The sequence below is a fragment of the Arachis hypogaea genome, chromosome 10 (assembly GCF_003086295.3).
Source record: "Arachis hypogaea cultivar Tifrunner chromosome 10, arahy.Tifrunner.gnm2.J5K5, whole genome shotgun sequence".
Classification (NCBI taxonomy): Eukaryota; Viridiplantae; Streptophyta; class Magnoliopsida; order Fabales; family Fabaceae; genus Arachis; species Arachis hypogaea.
This window is the reverse complement of record NC_092045.1, coordinates 33598655-33624559: the sequence shown is the minus strand read 5'-3', so window position 1 is coordinate 33624559 and position 25905 is coordinate 33598655. Positions and strand designations below refer to the sequence as shown.

Sequence of the window (25905 nt, the reverse complement as noted above, 5' to 3'; positions counted from 1 at the left end):
TTGGTGTTTAAGGCCCAAGGATACCCCTCTATCATCATGGAGAGGAAGCATGAAGAGCTTCTCTCAAAACAGAGCCAAACAGAGCCCCCCACAGTCAAACTCTACGTTTGGTGTTGGGAGGCCACAACCAAACTCTAAGTTTGGTGTTGAACCCCCACATTCAAAATCTAAGTTTGGTGTTGGGAGGTTCCAACATAGCTCTGAGCATTTCTGAGGCTCCATGAGAGCCCTCTGTCAAGCTAATGACATTAAAGAAGCGCTTGTTGGGAGGCAACCCAATGTTTTAGAATTAACTATTTTCTTTTGTTATTTTATGTTTTTTGTAGGTTGATGATCATGAGAAGTCACAAAATCAATGAAAAAAGCAAAAACAGAATGAAAAACAGGAAGAAAAACAGCACACCCTGGAGGACGCACCCACTGGCGTTTAAACGCCAGTGAGGTTAGCTGTTGGGCGTTTAACGCCCAGTCTGGCACCATTCTGGGCGTTTAACGCCAGAAAGGGGCACCAAACTGGCGTTAAACGCCAGAAATGGGCAAGAAGCTGGCGTTAAACGCCAGAAATGGGCACCAGCCCGGCGTTTAACGCCAGAATTGGCACAAATCGAGATTTTGCTTGCCATTTGGTGCAGGGATGACTTTTCCTTGACACCTCAGGATCTGTGGACCCCACAGGATCCCCACCTACCCTACCACTCTCTCTCTCTTCTTCACCCATTCACCAATCACCTCAACACCTCTTCCCCAAAAAAACCCTTCACCTATCAAATCCCATCTTTCTCTTCACCACTCACATCCATCCTTCATAAAACCCCACCTACCTCACCATTCAAATTCAAACCACTTTCCCACCCAAACCCACCCTCAAATGGCCGAACCCTACCCTTCCCCTTCTCCTATATAAAACCTCCTTCACTCCTTCATTTTCACACAACATACACACCCCTTCTCTCCTTCTTGGCCGAAAACAAAAGCCATTCCCTTTCCCCTCATTTCTTCTTCTTCTACTCTCTTCTTTCTTCTTTTGCTCGAGGACGAGCAAACCTTTTAAGTTTGGTGTGGTAAAAGCATTGCTTTTTGTTTTTCCATAACCATTTATGGCATCCAAGGCCGGAGAAACCTCTAGAAAGAGGAAAGGGAAGGCAAAAGCTTCCACCTCCGAGTCATGGGAGATGGAAAGATTCATCTCAAGGGTGCATCAAGACCACTTCTATGAAGTTGTGGCCTTGAAAAAGGTGATCCCCGAGGTCCCTTTTTCACTCAAAAAGGGTGAATATCCAGAGATCCGACATGAGATCCGAAGAAGAGGTTGGGAAGTTCTTACCAACCCCATTCAACAAGTCGGAATCTTGATGGTTCAAGAGTTCTATGCCAATGCATGGATCACCAAGAACCATGATCAAAGTGTGAACCCGGATCCAAAGAATTATCTTACTATGGTTCGGGGGAAATACTTGGACTTTAGTCCGGAAAGTGTGAGGTTGGCGTTCAACTTGCCCATGATGCAAGGAGATGAACATCCTTACACTAGAAGGGTCAACTTTGATCAAAGGTTGGACCAAGTCCTCACAATCATATGTGAAGAGGGCGCCCAATGGAAGAGAGATTCAAGAGGGAAGCCGATTCAATTGAGAAGGCATAACCTCAAGCCCGTGGCTAGAGGATGGTTAGAGTTTATACAACGCTCAATCATTCCCACTAGCAACCGGTCCGAAGTTACCATAGACCGGGCTATCATGATCCATAGCATCATGATTGGAGAAGAAATAGAAGTTCATGAGGTTATAGCCCAAGAACTCTATAAGGTGGCGGACAAGTCCTCTACCTTGGCAAGGTTAGCCTTCCCTCATCTCATTTGTCACCTCTGTTATTCAGTTGGAGTTGACATAGAGGGAGACACCCCTATTGATGAGGACAAGCCCATCACTAAGAAGAGGATGGAGCACACAAGAGATCCCACTCATCATGAGATCCCTGAGATTCCTCAAGGGATGCACTTTCCTCCACAAAACTATTGGGAGCAATTAAACACCTCCCTAGGAGAATTAAGTTCCAACATGGGACAACTAAGGGTGGAGCACCAAGAACACTCCATCATCCTCCATGAAATTAGAGAAGACCAAAGAATCATGAGGGAGGAGCAACAAAGACAAGGAAGAGACATTGAGGAGCTCAAGCACTCCATAGGATCTTCAAGAGGAAGGAAGAGCCGCCATCACTAAGGTGGACCCGTTCCTTGATTTCCTTGTTCTTTATTCTTCTGTTTTTCGAATTCTAGTGCTTATGTTTATCTATGTTTGTGTCTTGTGATCATTAGTGTCTTAGTGTCTATGCCTTAAAGTTATGAATGTCCTATGAATCCATCACCTTTCTTGAATAAAAACGTTCTTAAATTGAAAAGAAAAGAATTGCATGAATTTTGAATTTTATAACAGTTTAATTATTTTGATGTGGTGGCAATATTTTTGTTTTCTGAATGTATGCTTAAACAGTGCATATGTATCTTGAATTTGTGGTTCATGAATGTTGGCTCTTGAAAGAATGATGAAAAAGGAGACATGTTACTGAGGATCTGAAAAATCATTACAATGATTCTTGAAGCAAGAAAAAGCATTACTATTCAAAAAAAAAACGAAAAAAAGAAAAAGAGAAAGAAAAGAAAGAAAAATAAAGTTGTGATCCAAGGCAATAAGAGTGTGCTTAAGAACCCTGGACACCTCTAATTGGGGACTCTAGCAAAGCTGAGTCACAATCTGAAAAGGTTCACCCAATTATGTGTCTGTGGCATGTATGTATCCGGTGGTAATACTGGAAGACAGAGTGCTTTGGGCCACGGCCAAGACTCAAAAAGTAGCTATGTTCAAGAATCATCATACCTTACTAGGAGAATCATTAACACTATCTGGATTCTAAGTTCCTAAAGAAGCCAATCATTCTGAATTTCAAAGGATAGAGTGAGATGCCAAAACTGTTCAGAGGCAAAAAGCTAAAAGCCCCGCTCATCTAATTGATACTGATCTTCATAGATATTTTTGGAATTCATTGCATATTCTCTTCTTTTTATCTTATTTGATTTTCAGTTGCTTGAGGACAAGCAACAATTTAAATTTGGTGTTGTGATGAGCGGATAATTTGTACGCTTTTTGGCATTGTTTTTAGTATATTTTTAGTATGATCTAGTTAGTTTTTAGTATATTTTTATTAGTTTTTAGTTAAAATTCACTTTTCTGGACTTTACTATGAGTTTGTGTGTTTTTCTGTGATTTCAGGTATTTTCTGGCTGAAATTGAGGGACCTGAGCAAAAATCTGATTCAGAGACTAAAAAGGACTGCAGATGCTGTTGGATTCTGACCTCCCTGAACTCGAAGTGGATTTTCTGGAGCTACAGAAGCCCAATTGGCGCGCTCTCAACGGCATTGGAAAGTAGACATCCTGGGCTTTCCAGCAATATATGATAGTTCATACTTTGTCCAAGCTTTGATGGCCCAAACCGGCGTTCAAAGTCACCTTCAGAAATCCCAGCGTTAAACGCTGGAACTGGCACCAAAATGGGAGTTAAACGCCCAAATTGGCATAAAAGCTGGCGTTTAACTCCAAGAGAGGTCTCTGCACGAAAATGCTTCATTGCTCAGCCCAAGCACACACCAAGTGGGCCCGGAAGTGGATTTTTATGTCATTTACTCATTTCTGTAAACCTTAGGCTACTAGTTTTCTATAAGTAGGACCTTTTACTATTGTATTGAGACATCAAGGGGTAGCTATCTTCATTTTATGCTATCTTAGATCATTGGGAGGCTGGCCATTCGGCCATGCCTAGACCTTGTTCTTATGTATTTTCAACGGTGGAGTTTCTACACACCATAGATTAAGGTGTGGAGCTCTGCTGTACCTCGAGTATTAATGCAATTACTATTGTTCTTCTATTCAATTCCGCTTGTTCTTGTTCTAGGATATCACTTGTTCTTCAACTTGATGAATGTGATGATCCGTGACACTCATCATCATTCTCACCTATGAACGTGTGACTGACAACCACCTCCGTTCTACCTTCGATTGGGTGAATATCTCTTGGATTCTTTAACCGGAATCTTCGTGGTATAGGCTAGAACTGATGGCGGCATTCAAGAGAATCCGTAAGGTCTAACCTTGTCTGTGGTATTCTGAGTAGGATTCAATGATTGAATGACTGTGACGTGCTTCAAACGCCTAGCAGGCGGGGCGTTAGTGACAGACGCAAAAGAATCGATGGATTCTATTCCGGCCTGACCGAGAACCGACAGATGATTATCCATGCTGTGACAGAGCATAGGCGACGTAATCACTGAGAGGATGGGAGGTAGCCATTGACAACGGTGAAACCCTACATAAGCTTGCCATGGAAAGGAGTAAGAAGGATTGGATGAAGACAGTAGGAAAGCAGAGAGACGGAAGGGAAGGCATCTTCATGCGCTTGTCTGAAGTTCCTACCAATGAATTACATAAGTACCTCTATCTTTATCTTTATGTTTATTTCGTTCATCATCATATCCATTTGAGTTTGCCTGACTAAGATTTACAAGATGACCATAGCTTGCTTCATACTAACAATCTCCGAGGGATCGACCCTTACTCGCGTAAGGTTTATTACTTGGACGACCCAGTGCACTTGCTGGTTAGTTGTGCGAAGTTGTGTAATGCCATGGTACTGAGCTACCAAGTTTTTGGGGTTCATGACCGGGGATTATGAGAGTTGTGAAAAGTATTGTTCACAATTTCGCGCACCAATCTCCATTGAGGAGGACAAGCCCATCACTAAGAAGAGAATGGAGTAAACTAGAGAACATGCACAAGAGCCTATGTAACCGCCTCAACATAAGATCCCTTAGATACATCAAGGGATGCATTTCCCTCCTCAAGGCTATTGGAACCAATTGCATAATTCTCTTGGAGAATTAAACACTAATATGGAGCAATTGAAGTTGGAGCATCTAGAGCATTCCACCATCCTCAATGGAATAAGGGAAGACCAAAGGGCCATGAGAGAAGACCAAAGGGCTATGAGGGAAGAACAACAAAGACAAAGGAGTGACATTGAAGAGATCAAGCACTACATTGGATTCTCAAGGAGGAGTACTAGCCACCACCATTAAAGGTGGATTCGTTCTCTTCATCTCCTTTTCTTATGTTATTTTTTTGTTTTCTATTTTCTGTTATGTTGTATTATTTGTTCCCTTGTTCTTATTGCATGATCGTTTCCATCTATGTCTTTAAGCTATAAAATGTTTCATATATCTCTCACTATTACTTAAAAGAAAAATTTATTTGAAAATAATTGAGAGATGCATGAATTTTAATTTATATAATAAGAATAGTTCAATTATTTTGATGTGGTGGTATTGCTTTAGTTTTCTGAATGTATGAATAAACCGTGCGTATTTGAAATTGAAATTAAGAATTTTGGTTCTTGAAAGAATGATGAAAAAGGAAAAGTATTATTGGTAATCTAAAAAATTCAAAAATTGATTCTTGAAGCAAGAAAAAGCAGCAAAAAAGAAAAAGAAAAAGAAAAAGCATGTTGCAAAAGAAAAAAAATATATATATATGCTTGCAAAAAAAATAAAAAGCAGAAAAAGCCAATAGCTCTTTAAACCAAAATGCAAGAACAAAAACCCAATAACCCTTTAAACTAAAAGGCAAGGGTAAAAGGATCCAAAGCTTTGAGCATCAATGGTTACGAGGGCCTACAAGGAATAAAATCCTAGCCTAAGCGCCTCAACCAAGTTGTCCCTAGCCATATGCTTGTGGTGTGAAGGTGTCAAGTGAAAAGTTTGAGACTGAGCAGTTAAAGTCATGGTCCAAAGAAAAAAGAGTGTGCTTAAGAACTCTGGACACCTCTATCTAGGGATTCTAGCAAAGCTGAATCACAATTCAAAAGGGTTCACCTAGTTAAAGTGCCTGTGGCATTTATGTATCCGGTGGTAATACTGGAAAATAAAGTGCTTAGGGTCATGGCCAAGACTCTAAAAAACTGTGTTCAAGAATAAAAAAGAAACGAACTAGGAGAGTCAATAATATCATCTGGATTCTAAGTTCCTAAAGATACCAACACTTCTGAGTTTTAATGGATAGTAAGTTGCCAAAACTATTCAAAAGCAAAAAGCTACTAAGTCCCGCTCATCTAATTGAAACTGAGCTTCATTGAAAACTCTGAGATTTATTGTATCTTACTCTTTTTTTTTATCCTACTTTCTTTTTAGTTGCTTGGGGACAAGCAATAGTTTAAGTTTGGTGTTGTGATGAGCGGATAATTTATACATTTTTGGCATCATTTTCATATAATTTTTAGTATGTTTTGTTTAAGTTTTATTGATTTTAGTGCAAAATTTACATTTTTGGATTCTACTTTGAGTTTGTGTGTTTTTGTGCAATTTCAGGTGAATTTTGGCTGAAATTGAGGAGTTGCAACAAAAGTCTTATTAGAGACAGAGAAAGCACTGCAGATGTTGTCCGGATCTGACCTCATTGCACTCGAAAGAGCTTTTCTTGAGCTATAGATATCTAAATGAAACATTCTCAATGGATATCGAAAGCTAACATCCAGAGCTTTCATGCAATGTATAATAGTCCATACTTTACTTCAGAATTGAAGGCCTAAAACTGGCGTCTAACGCCAGCCTCCTGTCTTATTCTGGCGTCCAGCGCCCAAAGGAGAAAAGACCAGCGTTGAACGCCCATAAAATACCCCCTAGCCAACGTTCAATGCCCTAGAGGCCTCCTATCACGTGGATCTCAATCAAGCTCAGCCCAAACACTCACCAAATGGGCCCCGGAAGTGGGTTTTAGCACTAAAAAACTGTTTTACCCTTCTTAATGTAATCCTTAGTCATTAGTTTAGTATTTAAAGACTTTTACACCTCTCATTAAGGGAGGACGCACACTTTACACTTTTATCATTGTATTTTCTATCAGTATGAGTTTCTAAACCTCCTGAGTTTTATGGATTAATAAAAGTATTACTGTTTCTTTTTAATCCGTGTTTGATTCTTTATTCTAAGATGTATCTTCATTCTTCATTATAAGACCGCGTGCCTGACAACCACCCGTGTTCTTCTTGGGTTCGTGTGACTACGTAACTGGAAAGCATTGAATCACCAGCTTGATTATACATCTCTTAGACGGCTAATCCACGACTTTGTTAGGGACTTCTCGAGACATCAGTTCACCCGAGGTATGGAAAGATTAGAGTCTTTGTGGTAGAGGCTAGAACCAAAGGCACAGCATTCTCTGATCCGGAAGATTCGACCTTGTCTTTGGCGTTTTGATAGGATCATTATGGAGAATGGACTATAGGAGCTTCACCCTCAATCTGAATGGATCCACACTAACCTTGGGGTTCAGATCTGGAGGAGCATTGGCAACCTCTCAACCGGCACCAATCATATATAGCCTGCCATAAAAGAAATCATTCACAGTTAAAAAAGACAATAAGACCAGAATTAATCCAGAAGAACAAAGCATCTCTAAGCCTTAACCTTCTTTTTATCATTATAAACATATCAACTTAGTTAATATCTTTTTTTCCAATTTTATGCGTTTAACCAAATCCAACAACTCTTCTATCCGCCTAACTAAGATCTGTAAGATAACCATAACTTGCTTCAAATCACAATTCTTGTGGGATCGACCCTGACTCACTTAGGTATTACTTGGACGACCCAATGTACTTGCTGGTTTAATGTACGAAGTGTGGGGATTCGTGCACACCAGTTGCTCATGGTGTAGAAAATTCTAGTAGAAAAAAGTGTAAAAGTACGGAATAAAAATTAGAAAAAGAGAAATCCCCGCGAGAGCAGATCTCAATCCTATTTATAATCCTAATAAAAATTAATGTAAAACTTAAATAATATCCTAACAAATCTTTTTTAATTAGTATTTGATTTGAAATCAAATCATATTTGCTTCTGTTGATTTCTTGCAAATGTGTGGTCCCTATTGTAAAACACACTATTGGCGCTAAACGCCGGTGACTGGGCGTTTAGCGCCAACCAACAGAATGGCTTGCACGCAATAAAAAGGTCTCGATGTGGTGTTTAGTGCCACCTGTCCAAAGGAGAATTGTTTCTTTTAAACTCTTGCAATCGTGCGTATGTGCAGCATATGCGTACGCATGACCTCCTTTGCTGCTTCAGTGATGCGTATGCATGCATGATGTGTACGCATGAGATTCCTTTGCTTCTTCATGCACTTTTCATCAAATTCGGAGGCAAATTTAGGGGGATCAGCATGGACCATGCCCCCTAAATTTTCGAAACTTAAAATATATTTTATATAATGGCTAAAATTTTTTTCAATACATCTATTAATTTAGTGGTTGAAAGGATACATTTTATACTTCAAAATATGGGTTCAAATCCCATTTCATACATTTTAAATTTATTTTCTTTTGTTCTTTCTATTTTTTTTATAATTCTTCCATCTATTATCATATAAAAATACTTTAGTTTTTATAATAATTCCTAATTGAATGTAATAAAAAATTTATACATAAAAATAAATTATATTAAAATTTATTTTTTATGATATTAAAATCAGAATATATTAAGTAAATTCTTTATTGATATGAATATATCTTATATATTATATTCTAATTTATTTTAAATACATATATTAAAAGTATTAGAGAAACAAATTTATATTATTTATGCTATATCTTTTATAATAAGGATAAAAATTAAAATTTTATGAAAATTTTTTTGATATAAATGAATTTTTCAAAATTAATTTTAGTTTAAAATATACATTTTTTTATTAAAACTGAAGACACTTTCAATTTTTTGCTTCCGACCTTCTTTTTATAAGATTTTTGGATTCGTCACTGATCAAATATTCATCCGAATGCTACTTGAAATTAATCAAAAGTTACATAGACTCAAAATAGTATTCAATAGGACATAATCCACTAAAATTTTCTAATAAATCAATGAAATATCATATAAATCACATAAAAAAGACACCAATAATACTCATGCATTAAACCTTAACTATAAGAGAAAAAAAACTCACCCAAAAGTATTGAATGTACTATACATGTACTATAATCCGTAAAAAATAAACTTCGGAACTAATATGATAGGGTAAGATAAAGTATTAAAGTAAGTTTGTTCCATGGATTTAAATTTCTCAATTCGTACACTAAATTTCTCAACTTGACTTTATTAGTTGATCCAATTTGATACATTAAAATAAATTTATTTTCATTCAAACCTAACATTGAGTCATTTCATATTTTATAAAATCAAATATTATTTGCTTATGATTAACAAATGAAATTACTAATTTTGTGACACTAAATATTTGTACAAAAGGTAAAAATATGATATATATATATATATATATATATATATATATATATATATATATATATAAGATATTAAAAATGTGAATTTAGTAGATAAAATTGATTTGGCATCTGAATCCGATCCAATTTATTATCCGTCGGATTGCTAATTTTTTATGATTGAGTTGGTATTCACGATTAGAAGTGATATAATAAATTCCAAAGTAAACATTAATATTTGAGTAAAATATTGTTTTAGTTTCTAACATTTAGGATAAATTTTAATTTCATCTGCGATATTGAAACATCTTATTTTTATTCCTAATCTCTTATTTCATCTTATGGTAAAAATAAAATTTTTTTTTAAAAAATATCAATTTTTTTTTGTTGTCTTTTTTTTCTTATTATTCTTTCATTTTTCTCTCAAATCATTATAACAAATTATTATAATCATCACGGTTACGATTTTTGTCTTTATCTAGATAAAATCATAATAAAAAAATATTATTTTTAAAAATAAAATTTTAAATTTTGATCATAAGACTAACCGAAATATTTAAAATTAAAAAAAACATTTTAAATATTAGAGATAAAATTAAAACTTAACTCAGACATCAAATACAAAAAGAATATTAATTTTTTTATTATAATAAAAATATAAGAGAAAATTAGCATATAATTTTTCAAGAAAATATTATCCATTATATATAATTTCAGTGTAATAAACCATATACTTACAGTCAGCAGAAAAAAAAAACATATACTTATCGTTTTAATTAATTATAAATTCATTATTATTATAATTTATAAAAATAAATTGAATTAATAGATATAGTAAACTCAATTGCGACAATATGTTATGGAGCACCAATGAACTTGAACTTGTAGTGGATGCTCAACTAGCTAAACCAGTTGGGGTATCACCATTCACCACCACAATAACCACCACTGCCAGATCGGAAAAAATTAGGGTTTGAGAGAGAAAGAGAGAGAGAGAGAGAGCAATGGATCAATCGTTCCTGGTGATGCTATCGAACCTTCTCCACCTCCACAACTCCCTGGACCCCACAACCTCCCTCCTCTCCGACACACTCTCCTCCGCCACAACAGCCGCCGCCGCCTCCTCCTCCTCTCCTTCATCCCCAACCTCCCTCCTCTACTCCTCCTCCATCGCCCCCTCCTCTTCTTCACCATCGCCTCCGTCCTCTCCTACGTCGCCTCCACCCGCCCCTCCTCCTCTGCCGCCACCACCACGTCCTCCCCCTCTCCCCCCTCATCCACCACGTCCACCTCGTCCCCCAACCACCCCAACTACTCCGTCTCCGCCTTCCGCGCCCTCTCAACAGAACACATCTGGTCCCTTGAGGCCCCACTCCGCGACGCACAGTGGCGATCCCTGTACGGACTCTCCTACCCTGTCTTCACAACCGTCGTTGATAAGCTCAAACCTCACATCGCACTCTCCAACCTCTCTCTCCCTTCAGATTACGCCGTCGCCATGGTTCTCTCCAGACTCTCCCACGGCCTAACCGCCAAAACCGTCGCCTCTCGCTACTCCCTCGACCCTTTCCTCGTTTCCAAGATCACCAACATGGTCACGCGCCTCCTTGCCACAAGGCTCTACCCTGAATTCATCAAGATCCCTGTCGGCCGCCGCCGCCTCCTCGAAACCACCCAGGCCTTCGAGGAGCTCACGTCGCTGCCCAATATGTGCGGCGCAATAGATGCTACTCCGGTCAAGCTTCGCCACAATCGTCGCCGCGCCAATAGGGTTCCTCAGTCCTACCGCTGCCGCCATGGATTTAACTCCGTGCTTCTACAGGTTGTTGCAGATCACAAGAGGATATTTTGGGACGTTTGTGTTAAGGCACCGGGTGGCACTGACGACGCCACTCACTTTAGGGATAGTTTGCTTTACAGTAGGCTTACCTCCGGTGACATTGTTTGGGACACGGTGATCAATGTGAGGGGTCACCATGTGAGGCCTTACTTTGTTGGGGACTGGTGTTTCCCTTTGTTGCCGTTTCTTTTGACGCCATTTTCGCCAAATGGAATGGGGACGGCTGCGCAGAACCTGTTCGATGGAATGCTTATGAAGGGGAGGTCTGCAGTGGTAGAGGCAATTGGGCTGCTGAAAGGGAGGTGGAGGATCTTGCAGGATTTGAATGTCGGGATTTATCATGCTCCGCAGACTATCGTGGCCTGCTGCGTGCTGCATAACCTGTGCCAGATTGCGAGGGAGCCGGAACCAGAATTGTGGAAGGAGCCGGATGAGAATGGACCGCAGCCGAGGGTGATGGACAGTGAGAAGTCCTTGTACTTCTTTGGGGAGAGCTTGAGGCAAGCTCTTGCTGATGATTTGCACCAAAAGCTTTCATCAAGATAATTTTCTTTGAATTGACAAGATGGTGATTGGATGAATGAATGAATGAGGTGATTGATTGTGGCGAAAGTTATTCCTCCTTTTTCATATTGTTCAACGAGTATTATGTGTGTTGTTTGTCTTTAGTTTTTGTTTGAAAAATTTATGAGTTTTGTGGTTAGTATTAAGCAGTAGAAGTAGAATAGAAGATTTGTGGATATATGAATGTGAGTATGTCAATCCCTCCCAACTGTAATGGCTCCCATCCTATGATAGGGATGTGGAGGAGTAGTAGTATTACTATTTACTAACAATGAGTCTAAATGAATGAGGTGTTTCCAGACTAAGCTTTTACTGTAATAGCAAACCTTGATAATACCCTCAACATTTGGTTGTAAACAATGATCGCATCAGTTCGATTCTGCAACAGATGAGTAGGCTAAGTTTTGCAGTTGAATTTGTTAGCATTAACAAACAGCTTGAAGGGATATATTCTTTCTATTATATTATCTTGATTGTTAGCTTCAAGGCTTGGTGAATACGGTTACAGCACATGACAGCGTGTGAAATTTACCAGAATATTTATAAGTTTTTAGATTAATATTATGCTTAGTATAAAACTTGGAACGGTTGAATGGTCTCCATGTAATTTAGTCATATATTCAAACCGTAAAAGCAATCGCTGTCACTGATAATTAAGATATCTACATTTACCGCCAGATAATTAAGATATCTACATTTACTGCCAGATCTGTGTACCGGGCTGCTTTTTATAGGACTCTGATCACAGTAATTCTTAGCTCATACGAATAAGAGTAGGAATTATAAAACTAGCAAAGGTAATTATTACCACTCACCGAAGCAAAGCTAATTTAAACTCTAGAATGCATATCTTAACCCATTGATCTGGTAAACTATTTTACAATTTCAGCACCTTCAAAAGAATCATTGACTGTAATAGGGCTGTGCTTGCAAGAGCATGTGCTACAGATTCAAATATGATTTGATTGATTGAGCCATCCCAAGAATTGCAAATTCGTATATGTTTTTGCAGCACACTTTGATACAAGTTCAAATATGATTTGTTTGATTTGATTGAGCCGTCCCACAAATCAGCATATAGGAAATTCAGCATATCCAAGTGGCTTTGCTTTCAATCATTTTCACTGAACCTTTGCAAGACTTCTGCTAGACACACCATGCAATAATTTGACAAACCCAAGAAAGCTTAGCTTTCCATCGGTGTGCCGTATCCAGTCATGAAGAACCACGTGAACAGGGATAGAAGGACCGAGCCCAAGTTCCTAAAACAGCATTTTGAAGAAATATTATTGTGGTGATTGGTAGGTAACATAATCTGAGAGATTCAACAATTGCTGGATTGCAAGTTAACCTAATAGAATTGAAGTTTTTCTTTTTAACTTACCGATGCAAGTTCTTCAATAACGATAGCCCTGTTTCCATCTTTCTCAAAGAGCTCGTAAGCACATCGGGCATGTTGTTCCCAGCGATCAAGAGCTTCGAGCTGATGTACACTTAATGCAGCAGCACAGAATTCTTCAAAATCCATTCTTCTATATTGTAATGGATTTAGCTGTCATACAAGGAGAAATTTCAAAAAGGAAATGTATGGAACAATAACCGGTCAAACAATCGGACATCTAAATATATATAACACGTTATTAATTACCGAGGCAAGAAAGTCAGGGATGCGAGACTCTTTCATGGCATCCGTTGCATGTTTCATCAAGGCCTACCCAGAAAATTCGAATGTGAAAAACTTATGGAATCCAAACAAACAGTACATTTCTTAGGTGCTGATGTTACAACCAACCTTGCTAATGTTTTCTAAGGATATGCTCCCATTTTTGCTTGGTTCTAACAATGCAAATTGCTCCCTTAGATAATAGAGTTCATCAGCAGTTAATGTCTTGGACAAGGCCTGCCAAAGAGATGAATATAAATAACTAACATAATAAAAAGTTAAAAGAAAGAAGTTTACTAACTATCACTGAGAATTATTATCTATCATTTCTAAACTTTGGTTCAACCCGATAATCAGCATCAAATATACGCACCCTTAAAGCAGCCTTACGCAAGGATGATGATCGCATATAGATTTTCATGAGCTTAAATATTAAAAGATCAAGTGGGACTTTTACATTATTGTAATTCCTTATCCAAGGGTGACCTGCAAACACAAGATTAGAACTGGTTGTTCAAAAGAATGTATCACTACTTGACACTTAATGATATTACAGCCATAGACCTAGCACGAAAAGAACTCACTTAGAGCTTGAGAAGCAGATATTCGTTTCCGTGGATCCTTATTCAGTAGGCGTTTGACAAAATCTTTTGCTTCTGTAGATAAAGAAGGCCAAGGAGCCTCATCGAAGCTGGGATCAGCTTTCAAAACTGCCCTAAAGATACCAGACTCCGTTCGGGCCCAAAATGGGCGACTACCACACAAAAGAATATATGCGATCACGCCTATGCTCCACACATCAGCCTCAGTGCTGTACGATCTATGGAGAACTTCTGGGGCCACATAGTATGCACTTCCAACAATGTCATTAAGCCTTTCATCTGTAAGTCATTGAAAATAATTAAGACCATTCCAAAAATCTATTGAGAGAAAAGATACCATACCAATTAAGGACGTGTTTGGGGAGACCTGGTCGGACAAAGTCAGATAACCCAAAGTCAATTGCTTTTAATTCTGACTCTGAACTTTCATCCTTCGACGTATACAGAAAATTCTGAACAAAGAAATGCCAGGGGTTTAGTCAGTAAACAACAGCCTCCAAAATGAGATCCCATCCAATAATTTAATTTAACCTTGACTACAATAGTTATTTATACACAAACAACGAGTTTAAGTGAAAAAGTAATTTTTCATAAAAAAAAAAAATCATCTTTTCTTATTTGCTTCATTTTCTTAGAAAATGTCTATATTGAGAAAAATGAGTTTAACACTTGAGCCAGAGCCCGAATGATTGCTGCACTAGACGAAACTTAAAACCACTTAGGTCATACCCATGGATTATACTGGCCTATGTACAGCAACCTAATGATATTTCGAGAAAATCCAAAATCCATGCAAAACTGTTAACAGCAGACCTCGGGTAAAGGCTGTTAAACCGATTCTAATGTTAGTACCATGTCCCATTCCAATGACATACATGAATAATGTAGAGCAAAACAAATAGTTCAATTTACCATTTGAAATAAAAAAATAATAAACAAATTCTCAAAAGCTAAATAGCTACCACTGGGTTACCACTAAGGTAATTAGGATTAACCAACCCATGCTCTGCATAGCTATTGTATCAGATGAATCTGTGACAAAAATCAAAGAAGACAAAAGGAAAAGAGTTACCTCTGGCTTAAGATCTCGATGCACCACACCCTGAAGATGACAAAATGCGACAACATTTAGTATTTGTACCATCACAGCCTTCGCATCATCTTCTGAGTATTTCCCTCCTCTTAAAAAATAAAAATTTCAAACAAACAGACAAACATAGAACTCGTTAGTGGCATGGTTCAATTCCAAGTCTTTTGTTTTCTTTTTTTCTTTGGGGGACAGAAGGGCAGGGGTCAGTAGCAGTATTGTTCCTGCTTTATAACATACTTTGATAGTATCCTATCCAAAAGCTCGCCACCTTCGCATAACCTGAAATATGAAGAGTATCAAGTGAATTATGAAAAAGTTGGGAAAAATAAATGAAAAATAAAGAAAAGCTCTCACATGTGATGCACATTCAATCAACAAAAATAAGTAATTAAACCTATTATACCATCTTGGGGTTACCAAAAATAGTGTCTAGGGTTGTGACAGAATACTTCATTGAAGAATAAATTATTAGCTTCCTTTCCATAAGTTTTGTCTTCGCTAGAATTGCCACTGCACTACTGTTATGATATCATTTGAAAAGGAAACAGATGCCCAAAACTTACTCCATCACAATGTAGACATTATCTTGATCTTCAAATGCATCATAGTATTGTACCAGATTCTTATGTCCGTTCAAAGCTCGCAATATTTTAACCTCCCTTCTCACATCTTCAATTGCAATTGCTGTTGTCATCTAGCAACAAAATGGGTGAAGATTAAACCATAATTTTGACCTCTATATATGGTTGACAAATGACAATAGTGTAGAAGTTGCAAAAAAAGTTATACCAAGTATCTAGACAATGCCACTGTGGAGAAGTCCAAGCTTTTCATACAATAAGCACAATATCATCCACAGCAATTTCAATTTGCTATAAGAAATGTTCCAACAAGTTTACCACAAAGCATCCAAGTTCAACATTTAACAATTAGAATGGATTAGGTCAATGCCGAGCTATGCTACTCTATTTTCATGACTCCGGAAGATCAAACAAATACATACGACTCCAAGGATTTCGAAAACCATCCCACTGAAAGAATCCCCAGAAAGTAAATAAATAAATCATTACACAAAAGACCAAACAGAAAGACCTAGTGTTTGGAAGCTGTATCTGAGACACAGACAAAAACAAACGAATACACAACCCTGTAATCATCATAACAATAATTCCCCGCGGAAAATACCTCCTCGCTTTAATATCTTTGCATAAAATAATAATCATAAAAATAATAAAACTCAAGCTTTGTCTAGCAGACAATGTAAATCACCCCCAAATGACTAAGCATTTGCAACAATTCACAATCCTCAACAAAACAAAAACAAATAAAAAAACAAGTGCAAGTTTGTAACCATGATGAGTCTATATAAGGAACTAAAAAGTAAAAACACATGAAAGGAGACATAAAAGATAATCAAATTATTGTTATTAACCTTAGCTTTTGGGATGACTTTAACAGCAACTTGCTGACCCTTAAGCTCACCCTTCTTGTACCTAGCAGAACAAGTATACCCAAAATGCCCTCGACCCACTTCTTCCCCAACCTCAAGCCTACTAGTGAACTCCTTCGAGAATCCGAATCTCTTATCCAAATCGGCGGCACCTCCTCCGCCGTCCTCCTCTCCTTCCTCCGGTATTGCCGTTGCCGCTTTCTTTCCCTGCCGTCTAGCCAACACAGCCCTTATGTGCTTCGCCGGCGACGGAGGCGGGAACGGTCGCCTGAAAAACCTCCTCGGCGTCGAGCTGGCACTCTTGTTCCCTCCTCCGGTCGCCGGAGACTTCTTGAGGAAGTGTGCAGGGCTTGGGCTGTAGAAGGGGAAGAACGGCGACTGTTTACCGGCGATGACGTCATCTTTCCGGCCACCGGAGGGAGTGAGAGGGGTTTTGGGGATTTGCTGTGAGGGATCGTAAGGTTCAGCTTCAGGTTCCCGAGAAGCGTAAGGGTTGGGTTTGTGAGGCTTTGAAGTGCAAACCCCCATTGTTGGAAAACGGTTAGAGAAGCTCGCTTAGTGAAGAATTGGTCATGACATTGCGGGGAAAATTTTCTGGGTTCCGTTCAGCTTCCGCTAAAATTTTGAACTTTACAAAGTTGGGAAGAGCGTCGAAGATTTTGAGGAATTCTATGTTCCGAGAGAGAGAGAGAGAGAAAGTGTGGTGGCTTTGTTGGGAAGATGAAGATGGAGACGAAAATGAGGAAGGTGGGCAATCTCATGAGACACGTGGCATGCACGTGAGCGTTGATGATGTTTGGGTGTTCATTGAATTAGGAAAGAGTAGTTCTTGTGTTGATGAATTATGAATATGAACGAATGAATAGAGAGTTGAGGCAACAGGCAAGTGAGAAGATGGGGATTGTAATTGGAGTATTTGTGTGTTGTGTTTGCAGTTTGCATTGGTTGCCACAGCTTTGGCTACTACATATTGTTTTTTCCACTTTTGAGTTTTGACTGATCAACAACTACGCCGTACCAAGAGAAATACACCAATTATTATAGTACATTATTTAGAAAAAGAAAAAAAAACGTAGAGTGATAATTAGATTTTGGAAGATTTTGATCTAGGACTAATTAGTTTTTGAAAGAGAAAAATATTAATTAGATCTTTTAAAATAATAAATGGTGGATATATATGTTTTTTTGTCAATAGATAGTACAAAATAAAACATAATTATACATGAGCATAAAAATCCGTTGTTATCATATAAATATAAAAAAAAATGTAATTTTAGACAATAAAATATTTATTATATTTTAATTTCTTTATATAATCTTTATCAATTATTTTATATCATTACAAATTCTTGTTATCTACATAACAATTTTTTATAAATAAATACGTGATAATAATTAATGACATATATAAACGCAATCAATTAATAAAGAACATAATGGGTCCATTATTATTTACTATCGTAGACCCATTATTATTTACTATCGTAGAGATTAAATTAGGATTTTTTTAGCAATTAGATGGTTAAAACTCAAATTTTTTAGAGATCTAATTATTACTTTACTCAAAAAATAATAAAAAAAATTGTGTTGCGTAAAATGTAGATATATAAATCCATTGCATTGTATTTACACAGTGAATTTTAAAACATATATAGTTTAGATTAGAGATTTTGAAATTATTTGAGATTGGAGATTTTGGATTTAAATTTTATAGAGAAATATTATTTAATTTAAGATTTTTTTTTCTTGAATATATCAATGAATTGAAGGTATTATTTTAAAAGTTTAATTTTAATGTTATAAAATATTTTATATACTTATTTAATTATATTTTTTTGGGTTTATCATATACATATTAAAGTAAGAATTAGTTATTTTTTATTAATATATTGTTACAGATATATGTATAAATTATTTTATACAGTAATTTAAAATTAAAATTTTCAGAGTTTAAGCATAAAAAAATTGGATAAATTGACGGAAAACAATCTCACCCTAAAGTTGTACGTGTATAACATTTTTGAATATATAGAAAATATAAAATAATTTGTGAAGATAAGAAGGGTAATTGTCAATGATGAATAGGAGACAAGACTACAAAACAACTGAATAATAACCAACCAAAAATGATGATGATTTAATAACACCAAAATAAGGGTATGCTTAATTTGAATGGTTAAGAAACAAGAGAGTGAAGTGCACACAACGGAGTTAATAAATGAGAGGGGATAAATGTTTAATTATTTTTAATTTTTTGTTTGCTTTTAAAAGTTCCTTGCTTTCTCTTCCCTTCATCTCCACCATTTACTACTATTATTGTTAGCAGAGTTAAGTAAACTCCAATTTAAGAGCTTTTAATATTGTGTTGACATTATTAATATAATATGGGGCATGCTTTATTTTTGTTTGTTTGGCATAAATTAGACATGAGCAAAGTTCAACGCCCTTGCCTAACAAAGTAACAATCAACTCATTATTAATATATGTACATATTCTTTGTACCATGGTCTATATACGAATAATAATAATAATAACAATAATAATAATAATATGGTTTAGATTTTGGCAAATTATCAAGCTCTTTTACATTAATTTTTTTCCATACATGTTTATTAATTATATTTTTCTTTCTATAAAAATACTGTAACAACCCAATTTTGTGACGAAGTAACTTTTTACTAAAAATATAGTGAGATAGACATCTTAATTAATAATATAATATAAGTTGAGATAAATTTAATACATTACAAAAGATGTGGTAGATAGCAGCGACTATTTAGCGGTTGTTGGTCGAGTCGCGGCTATCTCTCGATTTTGTGGTAGTTGTAGCAATAAATCTGGTAAATGCTATTAATTTGTTTTAAACACCCACTGCCGCTCTGTCCTTCAATCTTATTATCTTTTCTTTCTCAAGACAAACCAAACTTAACCCTAGCCATCAATCATTCTCTCATTCTCAAACCTTCAGATACTATCAAACTTAGGTTTGTCGCCGCTAACCTTGTCACAAGCACCCTTTCCTCTTCGAAAAAAGCACTTCTTTTGCCAGATTCGAGGTCATCATCGTACTCCTCTGTTTTGTCTCTTCTGCTAGATTTACTCATGATCTTCTCTACACAGTGCATGGTTCAATTAGGATGCAGTTGCACGAGAGTCCTATCACCGTCACTTCCAGCCTCTGCCACAAGTATTACCTATCGTAGGTTCAGACCAGCCTTACCTAATCTTTGACACCCATGCCTGCTCCTTCAAATCCGCTGCCAGAAGCTCTTCCTCCTTGGAGCATTGCAAATCCAAACTCCGTGCTTATGTTCTAAAACAAGGTGAGTGGCTTGAAATTTATCCCTAATTATGCTAGTTGTGTTTTACAAGTCTAATATCTATTTTAGGTAAATGATTGTTGTGCTAAAATCTATTGCAAAATGGTTACAAGTTGCTTTCTAAATGTTTGTTGTGCTAAAATTTGGCAATAAATCATTTTTGTACAGTCACGCAATTATGCATTACCATTTAATAGAATGTTTGACTCTAATAATAATTGTCTCAAGAGAAGGATTAGTGAATATAATTTGTCAAAGTACAAATGCTTCAGATTTAATTCCTTGCTATAAATCTAGCACCTTTATGTTATGTTCTTTGCTTTTTTTTTGGAAATTATAGGTAAAGCTATATCATGCTAAAAAGGTACAGGAGATGTTTTGGTCATGAAGAAGTCAAAGAAGTAAAAAATGCTTAACCACAGATAGGTATTGCAATAAAGAAGCGAAATTCATAAATCATTAATTCTTTTACAAGATTTCCTCTGGCAGAGTTTTAAGGTTCATACCAATAATGATAAATCAAAAATTATTGTTTACTTAATAGTTTAAAATACTGAGAGTGATTTGTGCCTTTCATTTTTCTTACTTCATATAAATATCTAAACCTGTATTTTTTTTTTCATTGGCAAGTAGAAGGCCCACCAGCTGTAATTGGAACTTTAGGACCTTGGCAAAAGGTAACTATTTTTGTTTGGCTTATACTTAATGAATGAAATTGTTGTAATGTCATTCACTAAAGCCAACATTATGATGATATGTTTAATTTGATAGAACTAAACTTTGGTGATGAAGTGTTATTCTTTTATGCTAAGAGATTGGAATTAACCAGGTACATTATCCTTTCCTATGTCATTGCTTTTTTATATTGTTGTGTAATTATTGCTAACAGATATGCTTGTAAGTTTCAATTTTACTTACAAATAGTTACAATAGTGTGTAGTTATACACATGCATTGTTAGAGTAATTATTACATGGTATAAGAAATTTACTAATAGTTGAATTAATTTTTATTTTCTAACTTTCAGAACCAAACATATACGTCACTTAAAGGTTGATCAATAATATGTTTTTTTCTTATCAAATAATGATGGCATGTGTTAATGTTATTGTAGTTGATGATGATGATGTAGAAACATATATATTGGCAACAACTATGTAGTTGTAAATTGTAATTAAAAATGTTTGATTATCAGCTGTTAGTTAAGAAGTGTAGAAATAAATAGGCACCAAATGACAATTGTTGACTTTGGATAGTCTACATCACTTGTAAATTTGATGTTTAAGTTATCTATTGATAAAGCAGAAGATTTCATGGAAAATTATATTTGCATGATAATTTTGCAAGTTCAACTTTGCTTATATTTTCAGGATAATTTTGCAAGTCCAGCTCCTTTCTAAACTTGTTTTTTTTTCATTGGCAGGCACAAGGCCCACCAGTTGTAACTACAACTGTAGGACCTTGGCAAAAGGTAACTGCTTTTGTTTGGCTTATACTTTATTGAGATCTTTAGTAAGGGGCTTGTTTCCTAATTTTCTTATGGCATAAATATTTGTGTGGATGCGTGAGCAAAGAAAAAACATAGATTTTACATCCTTGTTGTTTTATTGTTTATTATGGATATTTTCTTAATATTCATTTCTGGTTTGTTCTTTTTGGTTTGATTTATTTTGAATTTTCTTTCTATGAACTTTGAAATTGATTTAGCTCGTTTTTTGTATCTATTAATTGTTTTGCTTCATCGATGAAGGAAAAAAAAAGCTCAACAGAGAATCTGTCTTGTATATTTCCATCAATATCTAAACCAGGTTTCAAATTATAATGTTACAATGGTTTTTATAAATATTCTTGAACCTAAAGGATTATGGAAGCTAAAAAAATGAATGTTGTTTCAGAGGGTCGCAATTCAAGAATTGTAAGCCTATGTTACATAACATTAGTCTTCATAGTCACATATTATGTTTTCCAATTTAGTGTTTGATCATCTGAATTCCTTTAGTTGCAAGAAAAGGAAGTGAAGCGCGAAACAAAAAGCATCTGTAAAGAAGTTTTCAAAATACAAAATGTCATGCAATAAGTTATATACCATGATGCTGTTGTGTTATGTTGTGTTGTGTGCTGCTAAATTTTCATTTCAAGGCTTATGAAATTGTGTTAAATATAAAACATTAGACAAAACTATTTCAAACTTGGATATGGAGTTAGCTTCCGCAAAGGCAGCTCAGGAGTCAATTCGCAATGGCGCTCCTCTATCAGAAAATATAAGGGCAACTTAATCAACTCCTAAGAGAAGGTACCTCATGGTCATAGGAATCAACACTGCTTTTAGCAGTAGGAAAAGAATTTGAGAATCTTAATTTGACACCTACTAATAAGTTAATTTTACTGTTGCAGAAAATGATCCATTTTGATGAAGATAGTGGAGGAAATATCAAGCGTACAATATTAAAAATGCTAGGGAGGGCTTGGAAGGAAATGAGGAACAGGTTGTACCATGATTATTAAGACTCAGAACTGACTATTGAACAAAATATTGAAGGCCACCCACTGGGAATTACTGCGGATCATTGGAGATGGTACCTTGATTATCGCAATAGTGAAGACACAAAGGTAATATGCTTTTATTTTGTAACAGAAAAAATCTATTAATGTTACATTTAGTCAAAAAATGGTGTCTAGTAACCTTTACTTTTGATGGCATGACAGGAGAAGTGTAGAAAAAATGCTGTGAATTGATCGAAGCAGCTATACACTCACACTGACAGATCGAAAAGCTTTGCAAGGCTCAAAGAAGAAGAGGTAATTCATGTTTGACTCACTTTTCTAACCTTCTCTTGGTCTACATATTCACTATTTAAACTGTATTATTACAGTTGAAACGACAAGGGAGGAGAATTGGTAGAGGGGAGTTGTGGACCTTAACGCACAAATGACCTAATGGCTCCTATCTCCATGATGCAGCTCGGGCCATTGGTATAAGTAATGTGTTGAGAATCTCTAAGTTGTTTCTCGTAGGTTTTATTTTTTAAAATTGTGTTGAAAGTCTATCCTGTTAGTAATTAGCTAATAAATGCTTATGTTTGCTTATCTATATGTGTAGGAAAGAATTGCAGAGATTGAGAAACATGATGAATCATCTAAACTGTTGTCTCAGAATGATTCGCTTGTTCAAACTTTCAGAAAGGAGCATTCGGGTAGAGTGAGTGGCATGGGTATCGGACCGACTTCTAGTCAAGTCTTCGGTACGAATTCCCATCAGCCGAGCAATGGTGCTTAAAGAAAGGAGACCTAGAGGGTTCTGCTTGAACTACAAGCAGAGATAGCGGCCGAGAAATTAAAAAGAAAGGCAATGGAAGATGAAGTAGTAGCCGAGAAGACAAATAGGCAGGTGGTGGAAGATGAGGTAGCAGCCGAGAAGACAAAGAGGCAGGCACTGGATAGTGCTCTGAGATGTCTAATTCAAGGGCAAGGAGGGGAGCTACCACCAAATGTGGCTGTAGGGATGAATTCATTGGAGGGACAGAGTAGAAAGTTCATTTTAGGATTGGAAATTAATTTTTTTTGTTAAATATACACTTTTTTATTATTTACTATGCAACTCTTAGTAAGGAATACACTATTAATAATTGGATAAACATATGAATTTGATTTATAGTTTTGCTAATGATGTTTACCTATTAATTTATTTTTTCAGATGCAAAATAATTTGGATTTATAATATTAAGAAAAATTTCAAAAATAACAAAAAAAAATAATACCTAGTACATTCAAATTAAAAAAAAAAACATTAATTGCTAGTGCAAAATACAGTATTTTTTCGCCCATTTAGCCGGGAAAATAGCAAGGTTACAAAATGGCCGGAAATAAATTTAAAAATACCGAATATCAAATAGTGCCGCAAATTAAATTTTAAAAAATACAATGATCAACAAATAGCAGCGGTTCATAACTGCCGGGAAAGTGCCGTCGAATTCAAGGTTGGTTAAATAGCGGCGGTTGCCACTAAATCAACCGACACTATTCCAAGGATTTTGTTGCGTTTGTGCCAGCGGTTCATTAGAACCGCCGACAAAATCAAATCTCTACACCTCATACTGCAACGTTTCTTAAAGCGCTGGTAATTCGTTTTGCAGCAGTTTAAACCGCCGCAATCCCTATAAAATCGTTGTAAATTCCTGATTCCTTGTAGTGATAATATAATAATTGAGCTCAAAATCTATCGATACGGATTAAGGTCGACACTCTCCGAGAGTTTAGCTATGCTAGGGCATTCTAATAAATATTTCCTGGTCAAGATAATTATGTTTTTAGAATTATATATATTAATAGTTAGTGTGTTTACTCTAATAAAATAAATACATGTGTTCTAATACATCTAGCTTTAGTAATTATCTACTGCGTATTATTTTAATAATATAATACATCCTTATAACCCCATATTGTGCCACAACTTCTTTATATATAAGCCACCTCCTTCTTAATCTTTGTTGGCTTCTTTATATATAAGCCACCTCCTTAATTTTCATTCTCTTTCGGCTAATTTCAAAAAAATTAAAAAAATTCCACCAAAATTCCAAACTGATTAAACTGTTCTTCTCATCCTCTTCTTCAATCTCATACCAATTTTCTTGAAGGAACTTGAGGTAGGATTATTGTTTTTTTTTCTTTTCTCCTTAATAGTTTTAGTTTTGAAGTAATATACGGAGAAAAATTGATTTTTTCTTGATTGTTTTGATTGAAAACTAGGTAAGAAATTAGTGTTAGAAATTCCAAAAAGAAAATCGGTTTTATACCTAAGAGAAGGTAAGGGTTTAATTAAATTAACTTGTGTGAATTGTATTTTAGATATGTAATTTATGAATTTGATATTTGATGACTGAAAAGGTATGTTTAAGTGCTTGTTTGAGATTGATTATTTGTTGTATATAAGTCTAAAAAATTGATATTTCTATAGAATATTTTAGTCGAGTCTTATATGCCTTTGAAAGAGGTTAATTTAAGTTAATTTTAATGTTGTTTATGAAGTGAAACGAAAGGTTAAAGCCAGAAGAATGAATGATTAAAAGTTAAAGAAAACGTTTAAAGAAAGTATTAAGGAATAAAAGTTTAAAGTTTAAGAAATTAAGGTTTAATAAAATAAGGTCTAAGGTTCAAGGTTTAAGGATTAAGGTTTAAGGAATAAGGTTTAAAAGTTTAATAAATAAATATTAAAGAAAAGATTGAGGAAGATTGAATAATTGAATTAAAGAAATATGATATTGAGTACAATCTCGTGAGGACGGTGATACATAACGTTCTCTTAAGATATTGTGCATGAAACTTAGTAGGGATGGCAATACGTAACACCCACTTGAAATCGGAAGGAAGGTTCTTGATAAGAAAAAATTAAAACAAAGGATAAAGGGATAAGAAAAAAAGATGGAGAAAAAGACGCAATAGAAAAGACACAGCGGAAACACAAAAGGATAGATAAGGGTTTTCCTAAAAATACTACTAAGCAAATCAAAACTAAACCAAATCTTCTAACAAACTTTAACTGTAAAACAAACTAAAATAAAGGCCTACAAAATTCGAATTTTAATGATAAATTATGCCTTCCACCCAATTTGAAAAGCATTATTGGGCTTCTTTCTGTCCTGACTTAGTTCAATGGACCTTGTGAGCTACCGCCATTTCAGCACCACTATTTTTGAGATAAGCTCTTGGTCTCCTTGATGTCCAAGATCGGCATGGTATAATTCTTCTAGTATTCAGATCCATAAATATGACAAGATTACCATTCTGCTCCTTGTCTCTAACATGACGAAAATGCCTTCGTGAGCATGTATCAGTTCCCCATGAGAATGACGATATGTAACGCTCATGGAGGGGACTTTGGCTGAAGTAGGGATGGCGATTCGTAACGCCTATCTCAGGATCACTATCGGGTATTGGGCAACGAACCGACATGTGAGCTCACAGCCTGTATAGGAAATGACATGCATCATACTTGTTTATCGCATAAATCATTTGATGCTATTGTTGAGTATATATATGTGTTTGATTATTTTTGTTTGAGAC

The 25905-nt window shown here is 35.9% G+C and overlaps 1 protein-coding gene, 1 long non-coding RNA gene and 1 pseudogene across 6 annotated transcripts; 2 read left to right on the top strand and 1 right to left on the bottom strand.

Annotated features, from left to right (window-relative positions):
• Nucleotides 1-10173: 10173 nt before the first annotated feature.
• On the top strand, nucleotides 10174-12026 carry LOC112715544 (protein ANTAGONIST OF LIKE HETEROCHROMATIN PROTEIN 1-like; annotated as a pseudogene).
• A 521-nt stretch (nucleotides 12027-12547) lies between these two features.
• On the bottom strand, nucleotides 12548-17632 carry LOC112715543 (CDPK-related kinase 5). Its single transcript, XM_025767310.3, has 11 exons — nucleotides 16509-17632; nucleotides 15640-15770; nucleotides 15314-15355; nucleotides 15059-15167; nucleotides 14354-14438; nucleotides 13969-14265; nucleotides 13758-13870; nucleotides 13514-13621; nucleotides 13370-13432; nucleotides 13106-13273; nucleotides 12548-12983 (listed from the first exon to the last, which is right to left on the bottom strand). The coding sequence occupies exons 1-11, from the start codon at nucleotides 17052-17054 to the stop codon at nucleotides 12843-12845; spliced, it is 1803 nt and encodes a 600-aa protein (XP_025623095.1). The 5' UTR covers nucleotides 17055-17632; the 3' UTR covers nucleotides 12548-12842.
• A 1640-nt stretch (nucleotides 17633-19272) lies between these two features.
• LOC112715542 (uncharacterized) lies at nucleotides 19273-23509 on the top strand. 5 transcript variants are annotated; one of them, XR_011866587.1, is made up of 10 exons: nucleotides 19276-19849; nucleotides 20187-20272; nucleotides 20480-20523; nucleotides 20618-20675; nucleotides 21269-21316; nucleotides 22018-22138; nucleotides 22240-22455; nucleotides 22552-22644; nucleotides 22719-22818; nucleotides 22946-23509. It is a non-coding gene; the product is annotated as an uncharacterized lncRNA (long non-coding RNA). The 5 variants fall into 5 exon arrangements; XR_003159812.3 differs by having other exon boundaries at nucleotides 22719-22824; XR_011866588.1 differs by having other exon boundaries at nucleotides 22719-22856.
• Nucleotides 23510-25905: the final 2396 nt, after the last annotated feature.